The sequence below is a fragment of the Lissotriton vulgaris genome, unplaced genomic scaffold, assembly GCF_964263255.1.
Source record: "Lissotriton vulgaris unplaced genomic scaffold, aLisVul1.2 SCAFFOLD_516, whole genome shotgun sequence".
Taxonomy (NCBI): Eukaryota; Metazoa; Chordata; class Amphibia; order Caudata; family Salamandridae; genus Lissotriton; species Lissotriton vulgaris.
In genome coordinates this window covers 779,569-802,169 of record NW_028249857.1, presented here as the reverse complement: position 1 = coordinate 802,169, position 22,601 = coordinate 779,569, and the positions used below count along the sequence as shown (strand labels likewise).

At 44.2% G+C, this 22,601-nt stretch overlaps 1 protein-coding gene across 1 annotated transcript in view; it reads left to right on the top strand.

Moving 5' to 3' along the window:
* LOC147663471 (mucin-2-like) overlaps window positions 1-22,601 on the top strand; it is a 175,798-nt gene that overhangs the window by 7,590 nt on the left and 145,607 nt on the right. The window contains 4 exon segments of the mRNA XM_086950423.1: window positions 6,717-6,831; window positions 18,011-18,101; window positions 18,938-19,047; window positions 21,909-22,125. Coding sequence (XP_086806549.1) covers window positions 6,717-6,831; window positions 18,011-18,101; window positions 18,938-19,047; window positions 21,909-22,125 — 533 coding nt within the window.

Sequence of the window (22,601 nt, the reverse complement as noted above, 5' to 3'; positions counted from 1 at the left end):
AATAAGCCCATATGATAAAACTTTTGCTGGGAACCAATAGATGAAATTTGGATAGGTCTTGCCTTCCTGGTGGGTGGGAAACACATAGAGCACGTAGCGAGGTAGACCTGTATAGACCGCTTTAAGCAGTGGGCCTACGGCAAAAAACACAGGACCCAAACCAAGTGCTATGTGGACAGAGAGGAAAGCTGGTCCTATTGAAAGTGAATAAAACCAGCAGATAATAAAAATAAGACTAGCTATACACAGAATAATTTCAAACAGTGTGCAAATAAAAAAAAAGGCACAGGCCTAAGTGTAGAATGGTCGAAATGGGAATCAAAAGTTCTCTTGTCTAAAGGCTAGCCTAATGCAGTCGAGACAGGGCATTTTGGAGTGGCTCTGAGCAAAGAATCCTAGCATAAAGTGGATAAAAGGAAGTCGACTTTGCAAAAAGGACCTATGAGCTATATGCAAATTTCGCAGAGCAAGGGTTTGGGTGTAAAACAATCAGCTGGAATGGAGAGCTAGAGTTCTCTTGTTCAATGGCTGGCCAACCAACGCACACCACGACCGACCAGCCACCCCCCCCCACCACCACCCTCCACGCCTGGACCCCGATCAGCACCGAAGACACCATCCGCACGATGAACTCAATCCACTCCGGATCACCAACCGACCCCTGCCCTCACCACATCTTCAACAAGGCCGACGCTGTCATCGCACCCCACCTGCGAGACATCATCAACACTTCCTTCGACACCGCCATCTTCCCCGAGAGCTGGAAACACGCCGAACTCAGCGCTCTACTCAAGAAACCAACAGCGGACCCCACCGACCTCAAGAATTACCGCCCCATCTCGCTTCTCCCGTTTCCAGCCAAAGTCATCGAGAAGACCGTCAACAAGCAGATGGCCGCCTTCCTCGAGACGAACGGATCCCTCGACCCCTCACAGTCCGGCTTCCGAGCCAAACACAGCACCGAGACCGCCCTCATCGCCGCCACCGATGACATCCGAGCCCTGATGGACAATGGAGAAACAGCGGCCCTCATCCTCCTAGACCTCTCCGCGGCATTCGACACGGTCTGCCACCGCACCCTGGTACGGCGCCTCAGCAACATCGGAATCCAGGACAAGGCGCTGGAATGGATCATCTCCTTCCTCGACGGAAGAACACAGCGAGTCCGCCTACCACCGTACAAGTCAGAGGCCTCCGAAGTCATCTGCGGCGTCCCCCAAGGATCATCCCTGAGCCCCACCCTCTTCAACGTCTACATGAGCCCCCTCGCGGCCATCGTACGCAAACACCACCTCAGCATCATCTCCTACGCCGACGACACCCAGCTGATCCTCTCCCTGACCAACAACCCCGCCGCCGCCAGAGCCAACCTACACGAAGGGATGAAAGAGGTAGCCGAATGGATGACGACCAGCCGCCTGAAACTGAACTCGGACAAGACGGAGGTCCTCATCCTGGGCTCCTCTCCCTCCGCCTGGGACGACTCCTGGTGGCCTCCCGCCCTGGGCACCGCACCCAAACCGACAGACCATGCACGAAACCTGGGCTTCATCCTGGACTCCTCCCTCTCCATGACCAGGCAAGTCAGCAGCGTCTCCTCGGCGTGCTTCAACATCCTACGCATGCTACGGAAGATCTTCTGGTGGATCCCCACAGAGACCAGGAAGACCGTCACCCAGGCCCTCGTCACCAGCCGACTGGACTACGGCAACGCCCTCTATGCCGGGACCACCGCCAAGCTCCAGAAGAGACTCCAGCGGATCCAAAACGCCTCAGCCAGACTCATCCTCGACATCCCACGATCCAGCCACATCTCCGGACATCTGAGAGACCTTCACTGGCTCCCCATCAACAAGAGAATCACCTTCCGCCTCCTCACCCACGCACACAAAGCCCTACACGACCAAGGCCCGAGCTACCTCAACAGCCGAGTCAACTTCTACGCTCCCAAACGCCACCTCCGATCAGCCAACCACGCCCTCGCCGCCGTCCCCCGCATCCGAAGAGCGACTACAGGAGGAAGGTCCTTCTCCTACCTGGCCGCCAAGACCTGGAACTGCCTCCCGTCCGACCTGCGCCTGACCCAAGACCACCTCTCCTTCAGGAAGAAGCTGAAGACCTGGCTGTTCGAGCAGTAGCGGCACCCCCCCCCCCCCCCCAGCGCCTTGAGACCCTATGGGTATGTAGCGCGCTTTATAAGTGTCACTGATTGATTGATAGTTCAGTGCGTTGTCTTTCAACTCCCGTATCCACCATGATTGTCAGATAGTTCGCTTTTCGAAATTCTCCCACTTTGCATATCAGAGAAATAAAATTAAACACCAGTTTCCCCTATAAAAACCCCTGTCTGTGAGCAGCAAATGTGGCAAGAGTAATACAAAATGTAAAGTCATCTTTATTGCTTAGTCACCTTCTGAGCTCCAGAATGGTTATTTTTTGTGGGGCTGCAGCACCACCCCACCACAGCACTCCTAATTCCTTCACCTGTGACTTGTAATAACAATTTTCCATCCAATTGGAAGCTAATGCAAAGATTTCAGATGAGATAAAATATGTGTCTGAAGAGGAAGACCTAAAAGTGAGGCCTATCTCGCATGTGTCCTGTGGCACCAAAATACAAAAAGTGGCGGCATTCCTGTGTGATGGTAACACTGATTTGTGGCAGCAAGATGGCAATAATGTACGTCTTATTCTAGTATAGAAATGTTATATTAATCTTATTTTATTTACTACAAGAAACATCAGATTGACCTTACTGCAGTCGCCTGAGTGGCAAGAGTTAGGGCGCAATAAAACAGCAACCCATGGTCCCTCAATTCTGGCACAGGAGTGGCACAAACCCTCTTCTCCTTGGACCACCAAGCCAGACTAAAGGGAGGTATTGCCTCTGACCAGGGCCAGCTTTAGGGCAATCAGACTGGTGCAGCCGCACTGGACGCTGACACGGGTGGGGCAGTGACCGCAGGGCTGGCGCTGTGTTTAGCAATAATGTACTTAAAAAGAACCTGCTGCCAAGTTCCTTGTGTGTCCAGCTTTAAGACAGCAATAAAAATGTCAAGATAACTTGTGATTAATGTTCCTGCTAAAGAAAGAGATCGAAAGTTTGTCTAGTGGCAGTTTTTACTCACCACAAAGTAGCACATGGAGATAAAATGCCAGCTGCAGATAACAGATATGCATTTTATGTGGATAGCTGAGTGGATTAATAAATGTGGTCTGTCGGCTAGACTGCTGACTTTGGTGCTGGAAGCCAGGGTTCAAGCCTTGGGGTCGCGTCCACATCCTGTGATTCTGGGCAAATCACTTAATCTCCCCGTGCCTGAATGTGTAATGTAAATACGTTGCTCATGTAAAGCGCTCCAATACCTTCGGGTCGAGTTTGCGCTATATAAATATGCAAAAAAAAAAAATAAACAACAAAAAATGAAACATATGTGAGAGAGTGGCTAAGGAGAGATGAGGGGCACTTTTGCATGGTGAAAGTGAGTGAAACTGAGAAGGGGCCATGGGGCAGGGGTGCCAACAAGTATTGTCACATAAGGTGCCACAAGAGCTAAAACCAGTCCTGCCTCTGACACCTTGGTTTTTTTCAGTGTTTAATTTTAGGGCATTCTCCCTCATCCAGTTCTCCACAGATAAAAAACATTCGGGGAGATTTTCTAGTGTCAATCAAGAATTAAACAACAATTTAGGGTATTGTAAGCAGAGGTCACCAGTGTAAGGCAACATGCATAAATCAACTGAGCTCGAGCTACATTGGCATCAAACAAGGTGTGACTCACAGACGAGCCCTGCAATACCTCTTGATCCAGAGTAATAAAGAGTGACTAAAAGAGCTCAGAATGTAAATTAGCATTTTGTTTCTAATGTCAGCATTAAAATTGTTGTGAAAAAACGACATTGTGTGACATCTTATCGAAGGTGATAAAGATATCAGTAAAACTAGAACCATTCTGACTCTACCACCCTCATTGACTGTTCTATGAGGGTCACGGTAAATGTTCTCATCGACTGTATGCACTCATCGAGAAGGGCAGAACCGACAGTTCTCTGATGGTAACAGCGAAAGTCCTCATCGACTGTATGCACTCTCCAGAAGGGCCGAACCGACTGTTCTCTGACGGTCACAGCGAATGTCCTCATCAACTGTATGCACTCATCGAGAATGGCCTTACAGATTGTTCTCTGACGGTCACTGCGAATGTCCCATCAACTCTATGCACTCATCGAGAATGGCCTAATAGACTATTCTCTGACAGTCACTGCAAATGTCCTCATTGATTGTATACACTCATCGAGAATGTTCTTATAGATTGTTCTCTGACGGTCACTGCAAATTTACTCATCGACTGTATGCACTCATAGAGAATGTCCTAATAGACTGCTCTCTTACGGTCATTGCAAATGTCCTCTTTGACTGTATGCACTCATCATGAATGCCATAATAAACTGTTCTCTGAAGGTCACTGCGAATGTCCTCATCGACTCTATGCACTCATCGAGAATGTCCTAATAGACTGTTCTCTGATGGTCACATCGGATGTTCTCATCCACTGTATGCACACATCAGGAGGTCTCTGAGTTTCATCGAGAATGACCTAATTGACTCTTTTCTTAGGGTGATTGAGAAGGGTAACTATTTCTGCTTCAGCACTCTGCAATGGTGCAAAGCCAGCCTATGTTCTGTCCAGTATAAAATCGTTGTTCAGCAGTGACAAAGGTTGACTATTAGTATGCATTTTATAAAGCCCTGATAGGAAAAGGTGGCTGAAATATAGGCTTGAAATTGTCTAGCATTGTTAGTTTCCCAGTCAGATTTGTTTTAACGCCAATGAACCAGACAGATTGCAACGACGAGGTAGCTCAATAGCCACTGTCTGTGCAGCTAGATGGAATATAGATGCTGGACAAAGATCAGTGTGCAAATCCTATTTGATGGTCAAAATCAATTCCCGTGTTAGGCTGTTATGGCATAAATTTAGATAACAAGTTCTTTCCTCCATAACTTCCAGGATTAGAAAAAGTGAATGTGGTTGATCACTTATCTGAAAGAAATGGCATATTTACGCTATTGTATTATGAAAATCTTCCACCAGCGATCCCTTTAAAGCAATCTGTATTTCTCTCAGTCGTCACAGTAAAGCACCAGCCTAATGAATTTTAAAATTGTTCTTGTACAATTTCGAATCACGTGGGAATTTTCAATACTGTACTATTAAACTCATCAAACAATTGATGACTTGCAGTCTCCTGTTTGTAGCGAATATCGTTATTTAGAAAAACACAATTAAATTGACATCACGGTTAAACTACAAAACTAAAACATTCAGAGACTGTGATCGGATAATTAGCAATAAAAATTACTTCAGTGATGGCATCATAAATGAAGTTACTGAAAGTAGGATTAAAGACTGAAGCCCTGACAATGCGATAAGCAATGACATATTGGATTTTATCACTCACAAAGTTCTGAAATGTGACAAATGACACAGCTGATAGCATCTCTATTGCCATAATTGATGACATCATAAATGACAATTAACTGCATCACCCACAGCATTTGTGAGACCACACAGTAACACTGCTGGGTTGTGTTCCTCTGCTTGCAGAATGAATCCCACATGCATGAATGATTGCCATCAACTAATAACTGGCAACAAAATGTCAGCTGAATTGAAGAAGTCTTAGGGGCAGGTCGAACTTGCAGCACTACGCAAGTAAGAGGACACAGATGCCTTTGGGATCTGGGACCCTGGTAAAAGTTTAAGCAACACTGACTGGCTTCATACCCCTTCTCCTTTGTCTCTGAGAACCACCAGCCCAGCTTGCGATGGTGAAGGGGTAGTGGTATTTCCAAGCGGCCTGGATCCCATGAAGCAGCTGTGCCATTGGGCTATTCTTGGCAGGTTTCTCACGTCAGCGCCTCTTGTTTGCTGAAGGCTTGACTGCATTTGCTTCTCTCTGGGCGATCCCATTTCCTTCTCTTCCCGGATCTCCAGTAAACCTTGTGCATACACTTGGGAGCATCTGGTAGATGGAAGGAGGGCTGCAGTCCCTGAGGACCACAGAACAGCTTGAATGTAGAGTTATATGAGTTAAGACAGCTCTTACTTCCTTATCCCCACACATTCCTGAAACAAGGGAGCCGTAGGCACAACTAACTAGTTGCAAATACTACAAAGACTTCCAAATGCTAAAAAAAATCGCCAACACGTTACAGGCTGACTTTGAACAAAACACATTAAGATATATTTACATCATCACAACATAGAAAGATTAACTTTTGATTGAGGGTGGGTTGGAGGGAATCTGTAAAGTTCTCGGAGTATGTCCTACTTCTGACCATTTGATAACATTTGGCCTTATGGGTTTAAAGAGATCAAAAGGTCCCTGAAGGTGGGCTGGCCTTTAGGTTCTTGTGGGTTTATAAACATCATACCCTGCCGAGGACTCCCATCTTGCCTTAGAAGGGAGGTAAGATCAACATATCATTAATTCAGTTGCGACGGGCTGATGCCGGTTGCATTTTTCAGGGAGTGGAATATCGACCTCTCCTACATCTAGAGGTCACCGATGCACACATTTATTGCCTCAATAAGTAATAAAACTCTGTCGAAGTTCTGGTGCTGCTTATTTTACCTTATTTTGATGCATTAACTGTATCTGCCGTGGTGTATACTGCAATGTCTCATGCTGCCTCTGTTTTTCTTCATTAGTGCCAAGACTCCCTATTACAGCTTTGGGGTGCTGATAGACAAAAACGATGCTTATATTAAGGTCTACGCCAAGGTGGGCCTGGTCCTGATGTGGAACCGAGAAGATGCCATCATGGTGGGTACCAAGTTTAACAGTGTGTCTGTATTGTTAGCAGTTGATGATGGGATTATAGTTTTTGCTCTTGTGCCTTGGACATTGTTAGATTATTTTGTATAGAGTTGTTATCATTGCTGGTGGTATGATGGTTGCTCTTTGTAGTATTAGCTGTCAAAACCCAATAGTAAACACACAAAAGGTAATGGGGGAAAGCTTGAAATAAATCTAATCATTGCCAATTGCTCGGGATAGCATTTCAATCCGTTCTTTTGCCCACCATGCCACCTCAGGTTGGACGCAGCCATTTGCAATCAGTCTTGACTCTGCTCCAATAGAAAAAGTCCAGCCTGAACTGCCAGTCCAGATCCTCCCTGAACCAGAAAAGACACAGCCCAACACTAGTTTCACCCTGACTGAGCCTCATCAGTCGTGCATCTTGGCTCCAGTGGCACAATTAGCAATGGGCTTGCGTCTGGGCATAACCTTGCCACTTAGGGTTTTACAACAAACACACAAAAAGGTGTTTAGAGGCTGTTTTTAATAAGTCTAACCACTGATAATCACTCAGGGTAGCATTCCGTCCCATTTTTCTATTACTTTTGATGCAACGTTAGCTTGGACCCAGCCATCTGCAAATTAGTTTTGACTTTGCGCCAACAGGAAGCAAGCTGCACCCAAATGACAAGTCCCAATCAGGGCAAAACCAGTCTTGGATTGCTTTTGTTCCAGTTTAGAGAAACCTGGGGCTTGGCAGTTCAGGCTGGCCTGTTGCTATTTGACCAGGATAAAGACTTATTTGCATGTGGCTGGGTCTAATATGAGGTGGCATGGTGGATTGGAAATGCTACCCTGAGCTATTGCCATTGGTTAGACAAGCTACAAGCACTACTCCCATCGCCTTTTGAGTGTTTGAAATCCAATATTAACTATGGATTAGAAAGAGTCAATCGCCATGCAGACAGCCTTTGCCCAGCAAATTGCTGAAGACTTTCTCCATTAGATATTGAAAATATTGTTCCAAAATCACTAGCACGACCAAAGGGATAATATGCTAGGAGACTCAGTAGGAGTGGCCATGTAATTCTTCTGGTAACTTCAGCTTCCTGCAGTTCCTAATACCGGGGGTGGGGAATGGGGACTGGTAACTCTAGATGGCTGTTGGTACTGTACATTAAATAGTAGGACTCTGAGGGTCCTTTTAGGAATGAGGAATTACTGAGGGAATCTGTAATTTCAAATCAGTTTCCTTAGGTAATTCCGCTTTTTCAACATGGAGATTTCAGCGGCTTTAAGCAACCAAAATCTCTGTTTAAAAATAAACAGATCTGCTGTGTCCCACAGAACGCATAATTCTGATAGGTTCAGTAGCTGTTCTCATATGCCCCACTGGAATTAAGATGCTACTCGTAATCAGGACCTAAAGGCCTTATTATGAGTGACCATTCTTATGCCAAGTAAGCCTGCCTCCAAAATTATCAATATTGGGAACAAAGGTAGCTCTGGGGAGACTGGAGTTATTTAGTATTACATTTGGGAAGTTGAGTAACCCCTAACAAATGTGGACATTACCAGGGACTCAGTCATTTCATTCCAGAAACTCTGGTTAGTCCACATTTGCTGATGGTATCTAACATAGAGACTCCACTTGCTTTAAGCCAGTAAAGTCTTCAGGTAAAATGCACAGGACCCTCAATATTTAAGTGGAGCTTATAATTACAAAAGCGCCGGTAGCTCATTATTGCGCAAAACTGAAATCAAGATAGTTGTCTTTATGAGGCCCTCAGTCTCCTGCATATGCTGTAGAAAATACATTTTTCGAAGTACTAGTACCCAATACTGTCAACCAAAACAAAGCCTACTGTATTGTAAAGTTATGCTTTCCAAAATAATGGCATTTCCCACATAGTTACCATCTAATGCTGGTTACAACAAAACCATGGTCATGTAAACACCACACTACATTGGCCTGACCAAGCAAAAAGCACTGCCAAAGGCTACCAAAACAAACTGTTGAAACATGACCTACTTCAAAATGCATTATCACAGTATCAGGGGCCTCATTTATGAATAGTGACGCAACGCTGCATGAAAACAGAGATGCGTCACTTTTCATTGCGCACTCCTTGCGACACCAATGATGCGTCATATTTAATGTATGACGCATCATGTCGCAAGGACTTACAGATACGTCAGTATTTCTGACGCATCTGTAAGCGCAAAAGTGACGCATTGCTGGAGTGTGTCACAAAAGTGACGCAACTCCAGCAATGCGTCCTTTCACATGGGGTAAGCCCCATGTGAAAGGGCTTGCGTCAGTCTTACGCCTGCTGTGAGGCAGGCGCAAGATTTTGACGCAACAGCATCCTAAAAGTGACGCAGTGAAATCTCATAGATTTCACTGCGTCACTATTACGAGGCTTTTTGCGGGGGAACGCCCCCTCTGCATACATTTTTCCTGACGCAGGTATAATGTGGCGCAGGGGTTTAAAAAGTGACGCATCTACCTAGATGCGTCACTTTTTAAATATGGCGCAACAAGGCGCATTTTGTACGCCGCTGGTGCGTCACAAAAAGTGACGCACCGGCTGCGCAAAACTGACGCAAGGCCTCATAAATAAGGGCCCAGGATCCTACCTTGTGCTGAATGACAATGTAAATTAAAAACAGACTAGCACAGCACTCTAAGGATGTAGTTAACATGGTCCAGCCCCAGTGATTAAGTTGTGCCGTGTTTCCAGTGCTCCTCACCAGCTCTTGTTTATGAGAGTACACCACATGGTGGCATCTCAGCCTTTTTTTTTTAGCGCAGCACATATGTTTAGCGTTTCAATGTATTACAAAATAATAAAACTTGCACGGCTAAGCACACAAAAGCGTGGGGTGGGCTGCAATAGTTAAAATGTCCCACTTATTTAAGTGTGATGTAGTAGGTGTCACACATTTTTTTATGTGTGATGGTTAGTATATACAACTGGTGTTGCCATTCGTCAGCAGTGGCAGGAGCTTTGGGTGGTGCCAGATGCAGTGGAATACCTTGGGTCATGGCACTTATATTTTTTACAAATCATGCACCGGTCAAACCAGGTGGAATTAAAACGAAATGTATGACCAGTGCAGTGGTGTTTGCTGGAAAGTTTTGAGGATGAACAGGATGAATGTTACTTATAACTTCAAATGTTTCACTTCTCAATAGTATGACATTAAAACTTTTTTTAGAGAACTGAAAGATGTAGTTCCCCTGTAAGAAAATTACAAAAAGAAGTAAAGGGACAAACATAGCAAACATAAAGGAGATTAGAAGCAAATAGGAAAAGGAAAGAAGAGTGGAGAAAAAGAAAAAAGTGGCTTGGGGGTTCAACAAATAAGAAAAGAAAGGGGAGTAAAAATACACTTAGTTTTCCCCTCTTTTGTCTCTTGTTTTCCCCACCCATTTAATCTACTTTGCCATTTTTACTTACCCCTTTATTCATTTTGTGGAAAAGTCTTTTTAGGTCTCGCCTACGCAGCGAGCATGTGCTGAATAGGAGGAGACCTCTTGAAATCGATTCGTTTTTTTGCCCAAAAATGTGCACGCATTGCATTGCTTTCAATGGCAACGCATGCACGTTCGGCGATTCCCTTGGGGGAGCGAGCTTTGAAACCATCTGTTTGCAATTAACTTTCAAACAGATGGTGCCCCTGGCTCGCTCCCAAAAGGGAAACACGCCACTGAAACCCTTTTCAGCCCCTCGCATCCAATCTTTCACCTTGCACATGACAGAGTCGAGCCCCGCTCTCACCATGCATAACCTAGCCTTTTTTTATCATTTCTTTTTGTTGCTTTTGTAGGGTGGCAAATATACTTGCAAAACGTTTCCCTCTAAATCGTTTTGTGCTGTTCCGCATCATATCAACTCCCAATTTTAACTGCGTAAATCAGAAATTCGGCCGGCCCCAAGTTTGTTAACATTGTGGCTTCGGCTTCGGGTGGGGGAGTGCTTTTATATGGCCTGCGTGTGGCCCCTCTAGTTTGTTTTGTGCTCTTCCGCATTATATCAACTTCCATTTTTAGCTTCGTAAATCAGAAATACAGCTGGCTCCAAGTTTGTTTACAACGCATGCCCACGCAAAGCACAAAACACGCAAGCCTAGAAACCACTGCTTATTTCACAGTGTGTGCCTTAAAAACTCTACTACACGGTATAACTTACAAAATATACACGCGTCCGCTCATGGGGTGACAGAACTGCTGTTTCATTGAGCATAAAACCTTGGGCACTTTCAGAACCTCTTCAGAGGACATGTCTTATGCTCCTAGAGAAGACGTTTCAAGCAACAACACTAAGACATGACCAGCTAGCTGCCTAAAAACTATTTAAGACCCGTCAATTGTACTACCTGAACCCAGACTCTGCTTTTGCCAGGATAGCGCCCTGGGTGGAAAGACATTTGGCGCTCTCACTGCTGCTTGTCAATCCAAAGAGCATCATTGAGCACTGTTTTTGTGTTCAGGGGCCAGCCCCTGAACATCTACATTACACCATAATTGTTACTTGCCTCAGAACACAAACACGTCTGCACCTCCAGCGCCTATCTGAATCACTCATAGATTAAGTAACTCCTCATGCTGGTGGAGCATGTTCTTAGTTGGAGGGGGTGGGGTTATTAGTGTGTGGCAGGCGTCCAACACCCATTGGGATCAAAGGGCTTCAGCCCCCCCACCCATCATGTGTGGCAGCCCAGGCTGAGACAGCTCACCAGGCACACACAGAGCCAGCCGCACCCAAGTACTTCACAGGTCTTTAAAAGACCATTTGCTTGTAAATGAGACTTTGTTGTTTTTTCACCCCCTCTGGAACCCCTGCATCTCCTCTCTAACTATTTCTGGAAGAGTCAACCCCTCCCGCGAGATTTCTTCGTAGCCGCCCCCCTTGTTCCCCCACACCGTAATTTGGCTCTAGTTGCACCACTGGTGAGTGGTAGCACGGAGCAAGAGGGTGAAGGGAGGATAAGAAAGCCGGGTGAATGAGTGCTATAAAGAGCACTTGGAGCTCCTGAAGCCAGGCGCTAGGCACTCTGCTGTCGGCATGAAAGCAAACAGCTCCTTACACCCTCTCTAAAGTATGTCGTCAGTGGCCTGGACCCAGCTCGCCCATGCTAAAGGCCGACCCTTCTGAAGCAGGCAACACACCTTCAACAACTAACTCTAGATTCACCTGTTACTGAGCAACACCCAACCTACTGGCCTTTAGAAAGCTCGAGAACACAATACGGACCGTGCAGGAGATCCTTCCCAAAACACATACAACCGAGCAGCCATCAGGAAACAACACAAGGCATATTACCCAGCCTTCAGAAAAGAAAAAAAAACACACAGGCATTGTGAATTCCAATAGAACATGGGCGTGTGTGTGAACATGGGCTTCTATGGAATTCTCCAGGGCATATTATCAAGCCCATTATCGCCGCTTTAGCTGCAGTTTTCTGCCGCTAAAACAGCGATAATTTTACTGCCCTGGTTGATAATATGCCCCTAAATTCCAGCTTCTGGTATGCAACTCAAGCTGTACTGTCCCTATCAACAGCCCAATCAGCCTACTTTCAAAACAAGCCTCGATGCCCGTAATTTAATGTACCGGCCTGGAGAACACAACTCAAGAAAGAAAAACTAAATGCACACCTGTTCCAGGAAAAAATAAAACAAGAGAAACACGACCTAGCAGCCTTAAGAAAACAATCAAAAGCCGCAAGTCCCATCCATCCACCCAAACATCTTAAAATAGACCAGAAACCCGTTTAAACAAGCTGTTGATTTCTCCTGTGTGTTTCTAGCCCTATAAAATGCATCGACATTATACAAGTTTGTTTCGCCCTGACAAATGCGGTTTCTAGCAATATATGCATAAACATTTATGGTCAACTATGAATATGTGCCACACCCATGCATACCACGTGCAACTTCCTGTCAAACTGAAAACGAGCGTCATATCTCAATACGCCCACAGATCTTCACTCTAAAGAAAGGGAAGTTTCAATGTGCTAGCCAGTTCTGATTATTCCTATTCAAATAGTGATTAGCAATAAAACGGCTTTGGATTTTTGCTACCATGACTCATGAGACACATACATAGTATCTATAGGGGAACTCAAATGTTACTTGTGTAGGTGATCATTTGCAAAGGGCACCGCATGCCATCTTTTTATATTCTGAGGCAGTTACAAGAGAATGAGGTAGGCATTCTGACAAAATTCCACTGAAATCAAATAAACGACAAGGGGAGATTTGCGAATAAAATCTGTAAGTGGGTGGGAGCAAGCAATGTTGATTAAGGTTTGCATTCTCACTAAAGGACAAGGAGAGTGAAAGGACGTTTATGCAAAATGCCTATTTGCCAGGTAAAGAGGACTGGCCCAGTTCTATTTCTAAATCTGAATTAATTTATGTGTGGGGTGCGCCGGGAGCGCCCTCATAACTGGGGACATATTTGTTTCATGGCGCTTGTGCATCGGAAGCCCGGACTGCACACGTGTGTTATTTTAGGGCAGCCGAGCATGAGAAGCCGATGCCCTCAGCTGTGTAAACTGTGATGGCTCAGCGGGCTCTGTGCAGAGAGCAGATAGAGCCACCCCGCACCGGAAGTGGCACGTGCTAGGCACCAGCGCTGCTGAGAAGTCTGTGGTGTGTGCACTGACAGACCTGAACTACTGGGGCACCAGTCCACTCTCTGGGAGGTGTGCCCCCTGTGAAGCTACCTGCCCTGCTGTGGTTCCACCTGCAGTCGGTGGTGGGGGCCAGCCCTCCTATGGTGCCACCTGCCATTTATGGGCGCTGCCCACCCTTGACCATGAGATGCTACTTACCCCGTACGAATGACCATGAGACAGCTTCTTATGTAGCGCTTGTTACCATTACCAATCATGTTACTTATTTTATCTACCCTGAAAGGATAAAAGCTGCATTTCCCCTGCATGGATTCTATTCTTGTGTATTACGATCAGAGGTATTCGTTGTGATATCCCTTCCTGATTTATACTATCACATAGAAATACTAGTGAAAATTGTTTTTTGTTTTTATTTTTATTGTAGTTTTTTTTTCTTTCCTCCCGGGTTACAACATTACCTACAGAAAATATGATTTCACACTACGCACTGCCACTGAAATGACGCGATTCTGCAGCAATGGTATTTACTCCATAAATATGAACAAAGCCTGCCATGCCTCCCTCAGCTTCAGTATAATTAAAACATTTCTATAAAACCATTGTTGGTCCCGTCCATTGCTGGTCCCGGTTTAAACGGATCAACAGTTAGGAAAAAGGATACACAAGCGTTGCAACACAATTCTTGAGAAACAAATTCGTCCCTTAGCTTCTTACTGCTGCTTTTAAGTGTTTAAAAGGTTAGGATTTTGTGTAGATTCTTCACACGTCCCCAGGTGATGGACTGGGCGAAGGAGCAGGGTGGAATGAATTGTTATTTCTTGGTTGTGAAAGGTTCATGCACATCGATAGTTGCGCCACAAGCACTGTTTTCAAAGCAGCAGCTATTTCAAGAGGATAATTGGGGTCTCCTGGTGAGTGGGCTCCAATGGTCATGTGAGTCCCCTGGTATACAGCGGTAATACTCCCATGATTTCTGGGGAGAAATTCTCCTCTCAGATTGGAGGACTCTAGCAGCCATGGCTCTCAGTGTCAGTGGCAGCAACAGGCTAAACTGTTACCCATGTTGCCAAGCCTGGAGACTCTATAAGGATTTCAATGTTTACCTCCCAGGAAGCCGAAAGGATGGATCCTTTTAGATTTCTTTCATTAGTGAGGTCTTTGTTTAAGCGCTTACACAAATTGCTTAAACAAAAAAAAATTGATGTTTCAATAGAAACACACCATTGTGCACCAAGGGAATGATGCTCAGTATTTTGGATACATGTAATTTCAAACCCTTTGTGACCAAAAAGAGGTAGGTTTTGTTTCAAATGTTAATACTACTAAAAGGCATTATGATAACATCACTGTAAACGATTCACCCAATGATAACAGCGCAGGACATCAGGTAAGTACTGTTCAAGTTGACTCAAATCCAAACTGCATACCATGAAATAAATATTACAACTTTGAACTGGACACATTTTTAACTTTCCTAATCATGCCTTGCACAATTACTTGTTCACTGACTCAGTGTCAGTCAGTACTCTCCAGAAGCTGCTCCAACCATACACTTCGTATTACTAAACTGCCTTCAGAGCTTCCACTTCACCTAATGTCCCAGTGCCTTCCCCCAACACCACCCTCCACCCTGGAGTATGCACATGTTACTTTTATTTTATATGGCAGCATTCCTAGCTCCCGTTCCTGCGCGCCACTTCTCCACCCCCCAAATCTATAATACACTCTGTATTTAAATCAGCAAATACTCTCTGTTGTAGTCCTTTCCCTTTGCATTTTTTATGAGCATTTGAAGCCAAATGGAGCAGGGCGATCTCCTTCCAGACCTTTTCTATTGGGGCCACATCTCATTACCTGCCCTCCACACTCCGACTGCAGTAGGGCCAGAGAAGGCCAGGGCCCCTGGAAGACCAGTGAGGCCTTTACAGTCACTCACTTATCAGGCTCCTGACAATTCAGGAAGTCTTGGTCAGTCAGTCATATGTGATGCCTATGTATCAGAGATGCTACCATATTTAATCTCTGTTTAAACACTTATAAGGTCCCAAAGGCGAGACTTATTGGCAATGCCTATGCTTATTATATCTGTCATGACAGCACAGCTGTCTGCATGCCTTGTTGTTATTAGTTAATTAAAAGAAACATAGCTTTTGTTTTGGCTCCATACAGATAAGTATTACTCTCTAACCTTATTCATTCTATTTGGTGTTTGATGTATCACCCCCCCCATTCCTACAAGTACTTCCTTAACCCCTTGTATGCTGATGACGAACCCCAGCCGTCATGCACTACGGTGCTCGTGTGCTGATGACAGCTGGGGTTCGTCATGGCCCGCCCCTGTTCATTTGTTTACCGCACAGCGGCGGAACGGGCCAGCAGCGAAGGGGTTAAACAAACAAGGACTGTTTTTTAAATTTTTTAATGAACAATCACTCATTATGCTCTTTGTAACATTTAATTCATTGCTTCCTATAGGCAGCCAGTAATTTTACCTGGGAGGGGGAAAGGGGGCCACACACGCACACATACACACTAGCTCTCACCCATGCATTCACACACATGCACACACACTCACCCATTTACAACACTCACTAAAAAATATACATACATTCATACATACACTCAAGAACGAGCTAAACATATAAAACACAGACAACTTAACTTCAATGTAGAGAGGGAAGTCTCTGACATCCCAAGAGGGTTAGGACTGCTGCCTTACCTCACTCGTCACAGAGTGGAATATGTCCAGTGAGACTGCTGACCCCACCCCACTCTGTGACAGTTGTCTCTAATTAACACTCAACCCTTGGTACTTCAGGGCTTAATACTGAAGTGCCCAGGTCCGAGACAATCAAAGACACTCCCCCTCAAGGCACTTTTGCCAGGTTGAGGTCACACCCACAGGGCTGTGAAATCATCAGCCTGGCAAAGCTCAGCTCAGGCATCGAGGCGCATGCGTGTTTTCTAGCTCCTGGCAGCCTGACCAAAACAAGAAGAGTGTCTGTCAGGCTGAGCTTTGTTCAGCCTGACAGATACTCTTCTTCCTGAGAAAAAGGTGAGGGCGGGACCCTAAGCCCACATGAACAGGGTGCTGGTGCCCATAGGCGTTATGTACAGAAAGCAATGCTTTTCTAAAGGGTTTTAGCTGAACATTAGTAAAGTCAACGAGGCAGGCTTTAATGTGATACATTTAGAAAGATAGAGCATAGACAATGCAAGAATGTGCAGAATATTCAAGATAAATCTCTTAATGTTCGGTCTTGAGATTTAGACAGATACCAAATCATTTAAATACATAGATTTATTACAAGATCATTCCCTATATCAATCTGAATTCAATGTTCATGAGGAAAAAGGCCAGCCAACATGTGTTTCATGATCACCATTCGTGGACGCAACCCGTAAACAGTATATCTGACTACCTGTCATTGAATGTGACACATTAAAAGCCAGACCTATGGCTTAGGCAATATTTATTTCCTTTTCTAATGTTATTGAGAAGCAAAACTTGATAAAGTAATACATTGGGAACTAAGCAAATTAAAGTGTTCAGGTAATACTTTCTTTGCAGCTTTATACTCAACAAGTAATCTACCTTATGACTGACATTGAGAGAAAGATTTAGAAATGATAACATGCTGACTGATACCTTGTCTAGCGGTATCTCCTTCTTCGTGGTAAATTATAATTTTCAGAAACCCTCTACCTTTCTTGTTCCGGGGTATAACTTGCCACACTGTAATACTGGGCTACATGGGCTCACAAAACGTGGGCTTTTACCTCCCTCAGAAATAGTAGGTCTTCAGGTGGGTTTTCAAGGCAATGAGTATCATCAGCAGAACGAAAAATCAGCTGTCTGGAAGGTCATGCTCATTGGTCAGGTTATGGAAAGTTTGCTTTATCTGTGTTATAGTCACCTACCTCTGTCATCCATTGGTTTCCTGGACTGTCCAAGCAGATGTGTAGTCGCAGTGGTTTGAAAGGGCCTGCCATGTGATTCTCACGTCTGCAGGCAGCATAGAGATTTAGCAGCTGCTGTTTCCTCCTCTTCTGATTACAATCCGTCAGAATAGAATACTGTAAAATGTGTTAGTTTATTAGGTCAAAACCTAGGCAGCGGCCATGCGCTGTCTCAAAGACCTGCTTTAATCAGTGTACGGTGTGGAATCCCTCCAGCTGCTTGCCATTGGTTCACTCTTACGTTGCTATTTTTTCCTGGCTCCTTAGTGGTTGGTGCTCTTGATACATCATTTCCATTTTATGCAGAGGAGCACCGACCAACTACAGTTTACTTACATTATATGTGGTTATGTGTTCCTTTAGGGACTGCTTGTTTTATTTCCTTCTAATCATTCACCGGCGGTCTGTCAGGACTTTGATCCTTCTGAGATTGATAACACGAGTACCACTGAGCTGCTGATAATAAAGATTTCCTCTTCAGGGCCAAGTTGCCAGAAGGGATGAATTTGTGCTTTATAATTGCACATCTCATGATGATGCTGTTTCTTCCGTACATACATAACCATTTTTCATTGTTGTACCTTCCTCACCACAGCTGGAGCTAGACGCAAAGTTTAACAACTCCACGTGTGGCCTCTGTGGAGACTACAATGGACAGCCGCTGTACAACGAGTTTATAGCTGAAAGTAAGTGAATTCACTCTATTTGTATAAGCAGTAGACAAGATGATGTATGGCAAAGAGTAAGTGAAGGCCAGGGGAGAGAGAAGCAAAGAGATGAGAAGCATGACATGAGGGCTCAAGGTGGAAGGAAGAGAGGGGTGTATGAAGTCCAGGTGAGGGAGAAGAAAACAGATAGGAAGGAAGAGTGGGGAGGAAATAGGAAGGAGGTTGTAACATCTGGACAAGGTGTGGGAAAGTTGAGGGAAAGAGGAACTTGTAGAGACAGTAAGATAGGAAGGGACAGGAGGCAAAACTAGCTGCAAGACAGGATGAAAACAATGCTTCTAAACTATCAGAAAATAACGAAAAGGGGAAGACTCCTTAAGAGGGGAGGAAATGCATAGGAAGAGGGGCTTAGATTGACATGGGATGAAACGAATAAGGATGGGCACCGAAGGAACCAGGGGGGGAGGAGTTCTTCCGAATGCAGAAGTGAGGGAGGCTTGACGCATAACTCAGAGAGGCAAGGTGGAGGAGAAAGACTGGCAATGTGCGATGATCATGAAAGCCAAAGAAATGAAGGGGCCATGAAACGGGATAACAGCAATGGCTAGGCGTGAATCAATAGTGTGTTATACTATTCATTTTTTGAAGACAATCACATGCAAGACTATGACAAACTCTGAAGCAAGAACTTCGATTTGTTGGCTTCAATGTGACCATCTCTGCCTTTCTCACTCACTCATTCACCTTTGTATCTCCACACCTCCAGTGCTGACATAATCATCAGCCAGCATGCTTGTGATTAAATGTTGTGTTGGTTTTTAAGTGTGAACTATTGTTTTTATTGCCTGTCACAGACCAGCAGTATAGCCCCATCACCTTCGGGAACCTACAGAGGGTGAACAGACCAAACTATGAGTGCGCAGACCCAGACGAGACACAAGTCGGAACCACCTGCACCCAACACGTAAGTGGTCTGTTCATTGTTTTGACCAATCTTAGGCATTGCTTAGTCTTATACAGGTGGAAAACCAGATCAAACATCCTTTACTTCACCATAGAAAATTAGATCATGGAATCAGAATCTGCCCTGTTCAGTCAGGTTCAAAAGCAGTCTCAACTTGTCACGAGCATGTTATTTGCATGTCTCACAGTCTAAGAGAGCGGAGCTACAAAGAAGTGTAACTAGAGCTCCAGCTAAGTGACTGGTGGATTTATAAAGTGCTTAAAAGGGGCTTTGCTGCCACTTATGAAGAGACACAGAAAGCACAGAGGAGAAAACAAAATACTATGAGTAGGTCTAAGTATAAGCATCTAATACTTTTTGAAATCTGAGGTGGTTCAGGGAAATCACCAAACACTAGATCAGCAGCATTGTTTCCCAAAAATTAGTGTGGCAGCAGTAATGGCCTTACTTGGTTTGGACCACTGACAATATCCTGAGAAGGACCCTTACACAATGTTTGAAGCAAAATGACATCACATAAAGCGAGAACTTGTGATTACAATGACGACACCTCCTTTGACTTTGATGACATTACCTGAAGTGAGACAGGGATGCAAATAAAAAAATGTAACACCAAGTCTAAAATACTGAAAACCCTTCAAAGGCTCACCAGAGCAGTTAGAAATATGTATTTAATGCTGCTCTCCAGTGAGCTTAACATTTAAAGTCACAGTTTCTTTGTCTCCTCCCAATTTATCCAGTGACTATTTAATAATGCCTGTCATTTGGTAAGACAGTAGTGCTCTCTGGAGAGCAGCATTAAAGACATACTCACGACATGTGACGCATCAAGAAATGCAACTCCTACTTGACCTCTTGTGTTATAAATATTATTTATGCCTTACATTTCGTGATAAAATGTAATTAAGTTTATTTTCGTGATTAAATGTAGGAAAAAATACATTTACCATAATGCACCAGCTGAAATTATAGAGTGGGCATTAAAATAAAAGAAGGCATAAACCACAGGCACAACATCCCGTGATCAAGCCTCACTCCTACTACCCCTAACACTATCCACCCCTAAACCCTAAAAACATTCTGATCTGCCCTAAATCCTACCCAACATTGAACCCTAAAATCCCCTTACCACCCTTAAAACCCAAACCCAAAATATGTTTTAAATGTTAATTGATACATAATATATAATATGAATTTATATTCTCTTTTTCATTAAGCCTATATGTTATTCATTAAATATCTTAAATTAATTTGTGTTGATATTGCTTGTTAAAGTTAAAATTATAGATTTTCATTAATAATTTGTAAATACATTAATTTAAATCTGAACATTTTAAAATGTATGTAAAGTCACCTTTCCTTCTAAAGAACATGTACATATGTCAAATATATGTATATATTTATAAATATAGGTATATACATATATTTAAATATATAAAAATGTGCATGTATATATATATATATATACCCATGTAACTACCCATGTAACTACCGTGAGCAAGAACAGTAATCTGTTTGAAACGCGTAGGTGAGGAAGTTTTTTCCGTGATGGATTAAATAAGCTTAACCAAATCCGAGAAGAGTGCGGTGATTATTTCATTTGCTTTGAAAAGGTTACTACGAGTCTTGTCCTTGACTCGGCACCGGCACCAGCTGAATGGTCGCTCCTCCTTCAGAAAGGGACTTTTGCTTTGACATATATATATATATATATATATATATATATATATATATATATATATATATATATATATATATATATATATATATATATATATATATATATATATATATTATATATATATATATATATATATATATATATACATACATACATGTATATTTATACAAATAAATATATGTATCTTGATTTATACATACATATGCGCACACAAACACAAGGCTAGAACACGTTTTTAAACAATTAGAGAAGAACTTACCTGTGAAGAAAAGTCCTGCGATGTAAAAAACGAAAAACCTCCCTGAGATATTAAGACTCCTGCGGCCACATGCATCATCCCGGCCTTTTGCGAATTCCAATTTGCGAAAAATAGCGAATCGCAATTTGGAATTCGCAAAATGGGATGCATGTATATTTTCGTAATTATTTGCGATTCGGTAAAAATCGCAATTTTTACCGAATCGCAAATTCGCAATTCCCATTGATTCCTATGGGCCAAAAGGCCCATAGGGATCAATGGGAAGGCTTTAACAAATTGCGAGTTTCTTTTTGAAAATCGCAATTTGTTAATGCATTCCAAGGGTGCAGAGGGGGGTCCAAAGGACCCCCCCCCTGCACCCCAAAAATGTAATTTCAAGTGCATGTTTCACACACACATGTCCTAAGGACATGTGTGTCTGAAACATGAACGTTTAAAAAATGCATTTTTTAGCTTTTTCAAAACTTTTCGCAAATTACCACGAGGTTCAACCTCGTGGTAATTTGCACCTCCTAATTGCTAATTCGCAATTAGAAAAACAATCATGCATTGCTTTTAAGGAATCGCAAATCTGCGAGTCCTTAAAAGCAATCGCATTTTTGGAAATCGCTATAAATAGCGATTGTCATAAAAATGCATGATGCATCGCAAAAACGTATTTAGGAAGTGCAAACGGCCGATTTTACAGATTCGCACCGTTTGCACTTCCTAAATAGGTTGATGCATGTGGGTGCTGGTATCCTTATCTGCCGTGTAAGGACTACCAATGTAAACACTGCGAAGTAAGGGTAGCTCACCCTTAACTCATCCTTGGGGGTGACTGGCACTTCCTTTTCTCCTGGTCTCCCTTTATGGACACTGCAAGTCCTGGGACAGACAAAAGACAGTGTTTGACCGTCTCCCGGATGTGTTTCCTTTCAGCGCCAAGAGTGTGAGCGCCTGCTGAGCCTCCCAGCCTTCGCGGACTGCCAAACCCGCCTGAACCGGGAGACCTACATCCAGGCCTGCATGCAGGACATGTGCACCTGCAGCCAGGACCAGGACGCGTTCTGCCTCTGCAGCACCATCTCGGAGTATTCCCGCCAGTGCTCCCACGCGGGGGGCCGTCCCGCCAACTGGAGGAGCCACCAATTTTGCCGTAAGTACGGACGGCCCTGACACTCTTCCTGCTGCCATATGAATTGCTGTTCCTGATGAAGCACGTTACTGGTGGGCACTTTGGAAGTTAACCCCTTGAATGCTCTTGACGAGCAGAGCTCGTCATGAGCCACGGTGCTCCAGTGCGCATGATGAGCTCAGCTCGTCATGAGCTGTGGAACGCTCGCATGCGGGGATAACTCCCCTGCTGTGCTGAGCGTTCCACGGGAACTGGTGTGGCCGTGACGAGCTGAGCTCGTCATGAGCACAGGAGCGCCGTGCCTCATGATGAGCTCAGCTCGTCATGAGCATGTGAGCGCTGCGCGGGCCCCCCTCCCCCCCAGCACAGCGGGGGAATATCCCCCGCAGCGAAGGGGTTAAAGTGGGGGAGGTTTGGTGTAGTGACTGTGGGGCATATTATCAAGTCAAGAGATACAATTATATCCGCTTTATTGGCAGAAAACTGCTGATAAAGCG